Source organism: Grampus griseus (genome assembly GCF_964374135.1).
Source record: "Grampus griseus genome assembly, chromosome: 7".
Lineage (NCBI taxonomy): Eukaryota > Metazoa > Chordata > Mammalia > Artiodactyla > Delphinidae > Grampus > Grampus griseus.
The window spans coordinates 4,537,713-4,541,795 of NC_139001.1; the positions used below are offsets into that span (position 1 = coordinate 4,537,713).

At 62.9% G+C, this 4,083-nt stretch overlaps 1 protein-coding gene across 2 annotated transcripts; it reads left to right on the forward strand.

Moving 5' to 3' along the window:
- Nucleotides 1-451: 451 nt before the first annotated feature.
- On the forward strand, nt 452-2,540 carry GBX2 (gastrulation brain homeobox 2; the record flags this gene model as incomplete). Of its 2 annotated transcripts, none has more annotated exons than XM_082659017.1 (2): nt 452-974; nt 2,017-2,540. In XM_082659017.1, 2 exons carry the CDS (start codon nt 452-454, stop codon nt 2,538-2,540), a joined length of 1,047 nt encoding a protein of 348 aa, XP_082515143.1. The 2 variants fall into 2 exon arrangements, with proteins under 2 accessions (XP_082515143.1, XP_082515144.1); XM_082659018.1 differs by having other exon boundaries at nt 452-1,029; nt 2,017-2,125.
- Between the last annotated feature and the right edge of the window lie 1,543 nt (nt 2,541-4,083).

The window sequence follows — 4,083 nt, forward strand, 5'->3', positions numbered from 1 at the left end:
AATGTGAATGAGAAAGAGGAGCGCGATTTAAAGGTGCTGGCGGCGCCCGCCGAAGACAAGTGCGCCAGCTTCGCGCGCTCCCCTGCGGCCCGCAGGAGGCGACCGACAGCCAGACAGACAGACGGACGCGCAGACGGCTGCGAGCCCGGGCCGAGGGCCGCGGAAGCGACGCGCGCGGGCTCCGACGGGCAAACGGCGGGCAGCAGCTCCAGAGAGCCCGCGGGGCCCGGGCGCCCGCTCCACTCCGGGGCGCACGGCCTCACCCGCCCACCGCCCGCACCAGCTCCCGCCAGGCATGCAGCGGGCCCAGGACTGAGGGGTATCTGCTCTCCGGGTCCCGCTCGGCCCCTGCCCGGTGCACCAAGTTGTGCTCCCGGCGCCTGGCGGGCTTCCCGGTGGCGGCGCGGCGCGGGGACTTTTCGCCTCTCGCGGGCCTCTCCCGAGCGCGTCTATGAGCGCAGCGTTCCCGCCGTCGCTGATGATGATGCAGCGCCCGCTGGGGAGTAGTACCGCCTTCAGCATAGACTCGCTGATCGGCAGCCCGCCGCAGCCCAGCCCCGGCCATTTCGTCTACACTGGCTACCCTATGTTCATGCCCTACCGGCCGGTGGTGCTGCCGCCGCCGCCGCCGCCGCCGCCCGCGCTGCCCCAGGCCGCGCTGCAACCGGCGCTGCCGCCCGCGCACCCTCACCACCAGATCCCCAGCCTGCCCACCAGCTTCTGCTCCAGCTTGGCGCAGGGCATGGCGCTCACCTCCACGCTCATGGCCACGCTGCCCGGCGGCTTCTCCGCGTCTCCCCAGCACCAGGAGGCGGCGGCTGCCCGGAAGTTCGCGCCGCAGCCGCTGCCTGGCGGTGGCAACTTCGACAAGGCGGAGGCGCTGCAAGCCGACGCGGAGGATGGCAAAGGCTTCTTGGCCAAGGAGGGCTCGCTGCTTGCCTTCTCCGCGGCCGAGGCTGTGCAGGCGTCGCTCGGTGAGTCGGCGGCGCGCGCGACCCGGGCGGGAGGGCGCGGGGGCGCGCCAGCTCCGTGTTCCCGCGGGGACCGAGGGGATGAGGCCGAGCCCCCGCCCGCCCCTCGCCCCGGATCCACCGGCCCGAGGAGCCGGAGGATGCAGCGGAGCTGCGCGGCGGGGCCTCCGGAGGGCATTTAGAGCCACGCAACAAGCGCGGGGGCGGGGGGGCGGAGTGCGCATTCAGAGCCCCAGGCCAGCTGCTGCTCTGAGCGGCGAATTTATCTGCCGGCCAGTTTGGCCGAGTCTTGCACTCCCCCATCTCCAGCGCTGTGACCTGGGATCCCGGGTAGGTTTCGGCCTTTGGGGAGGGGGGTTGGGCTGCGCGACTTCGCAGGGAGGGTGCCGAAGGGCGTCCAGACCTATTAAACCCCTTTACCAGGCTTGCTGCTTGCCTGGGAGAATCGGATTCCTAGGAGGCTGTGCGTCCGCATGTGTGTGCTGGGGTGTCCTGTGGGAACTTCTTCTAAGGCTACAAAACTTCCCTTTGACCAACATCATCTGTCTCAAAACCCGACATGGTCTGGGATCTGCACCTCCCTGGGCACTCACTCTGGCTGTGATGAAATTGAAGTTCACAGAATTTTGGCGGCGGCGGCGGCGGCGGCGGGGAGGGAGGTGGGCGGGCAGGATGAATCGTGAACTCCCCCTCAGTCCTCACCCAGCCCCCACCCCGGGGACAAAGAGGACGCTCTCTTGGGCCTCACGCCTCCTGTTACTTCTGCCTTAAGCTGCGGGAGGCTGGGAGGGTGCAGAGGAGGCCTGGTGGCCCCTTGAGTGATGGTTCTGGGCAAAGGGCCGTCGCCTGTACTGTCTCCTCCTCTCCCTTGAGCTTTCTCACGCCCCCCCCCCTTCTCTACCCCTCAAAGGCCAGGAAGTCACAATGTGTTAATGTCACAGAAAGACAATCCGCTAAGGGGGGAAAATGCCCGAGGGACGGTGGGAAAGGGAAAGGAAGGCCAGTGTGCGAAATGTAATAAAACGCCGTTTGGTTTTGCTTTCAGTCGGGGCTGTCAGAGGGCAAGGGAAAGACGAGTCAAAGGTGGAAGACGACCCGAAGGGCAAGGAGGAGAGTTTCTCGCTGGAGAGCGATCTGGACTACAGCTCGGATGACAATCTGACTGGCCAGGCGGCTCACAAGGAGGAAGACCCCGGCCACGCGCTGGAGGAGACCCCGCCGAGCGGCGGCGGCGCGGGCAGCACCACGTCCACGGGCAAGAACCGGCGGCGGCGGACTGCCTTCACCAGCGAGCAGCTCCTCGAGCTAGAGAAGGAGTTCCACTGCAAAAAGTACCTCTCGCTGACCGAGCGCTCACAGATCGCTCACGCCCTCAAACTCAGCGAGGTGCAGGTGAAAATCTGGTTCCAGAACCGCCGGGCCAAGTGGAAACGGGTGAAAGCTGGCAATGCCAATTCCAAGACAGGGGAGCCCTCCAGGAACCCCAAGATCGTTGTCCCCATCCCCGTCCACGTCAGCAGGTTCGCCATTAGAAGTCAGCATCAGCAGCTGGAGCAGGCCCGCCCCTGAGGGCCCAGGGAGGGCTAGGGCCTGGACCACCGTGGAGAAGCCACAGTGCCCGAGGGAACCCATGGTGGACTCCACCGTGTCTGAGGCAAAACTCAAAGTCACCCCCCAACTTTGGACATCCCCAGCAAATTGAGAGTATATTCATGAAACAGGCTTGAAAGACTGCTTTTGAAGGGGCCACAGCTACACCTGAAGACACACTAAATATTTATTATACTACCCTACTTTGTACATTAGATGTCTATATAGACTGGATCTCAGCTGCTGTATTTTGAAAGTTATAGGACCCAACTACCCAGTAATGTCCTCCAGCCACATTCCAGAAGAGAACAAAACCTCTGCTGTAACCTGCCACGCACAGCAGCCACTTTTCCATACTTTTCCAAAGGTAAACATCACATGCAGGAACGAACACTGGGGTCTCCATTTCTTTTTGTTTCTATTCTGGCGTTTTTAGTTGACTGAAAAGCAGACGTTTTGGGGCAGCCTGGAAATTCGCTTTGCTTTGGTTTTGCCTGGCTTTCTTTCCTGGGGTTGCATATCCTATGAGCCATGTCTGAAGCACGTCTCCGTTGTGTTTAATTTATTTCAATGTAGCTTATTTTCGTATAAGTTATGACATTAAAACTATCTCAGTCTTGTGAATAATAAAAAGGAGAGAGAGAGGGAAAGACCAATTCTTGGGTCTCATAAGTTTGTCCAGATTTGACTGCTTAGAGGGAACCGCCTGCCGGCGTGTGGCCAGGCAGCTGGTCTGAGACCAGTACTGGATGAACACCCCGTGTCCAGGGCCTCGTCAAGCCGGCCGGACGTGAGCCGCACAGCACCTCACCAGGTTTGAAATAGGCCAGCAAGAGCTCCAACTGGGTTATCAATTTGAGCAAAGCTAATTTTCACCTTAGAAATCTAACATCTTCCCCTCTGCTCAGCCTAACCAGTACCTAGGAGGCTGGCAAACTTTGGCCAGAGGAGGTGGGCGCCGGAGGAGGGAAAGTGAATGCGGGTATGGGTGGCTTTGCACAAACTCCTGATTCTCTAAATCGACGACAGCCGGGGAGGGAATGCGTTTCCTTACAAACATCCCGGACCCGAAAAGAAGCGGTGCTCGCTCGCGGGGCAGGGCCGAGCGCTCATAAATCAGCCTCCGGGCGTGATCTTCCGACGGGAGCAGAAACCCGACTAGCCGAGCTGGGCTTTCTGGCAGTGCTCAGCTCGGAGGCGGAGGCGGGCTGTGAACGCCCGCGGGCCGGGCACCTCCCTCTCCGGGCGGGGTCGGAGCGGGGCGGGACCCGACCACCGCCCCACCCCGAGGAACGCCGGCCAGCTGGGGGGGCCGGTCCGCGGGGCTGGGGGTGAGAGCTGGGCACCTCCCCCTCCTCGGGGTGGGGGGCGCGGCCAGCAGGGCGCGGGAGGGGCGTGTCAGGATTCCCAATCCCGCTCCCCGACCACCGCAGACCGCGCCCCCCGAGCCCGGCCAGTTCCGCGCGCTGCTCCTTTCCCGACCCGAAGCGCCCAGCCGGACGCGAGCGGCCAGGCCTTCCGG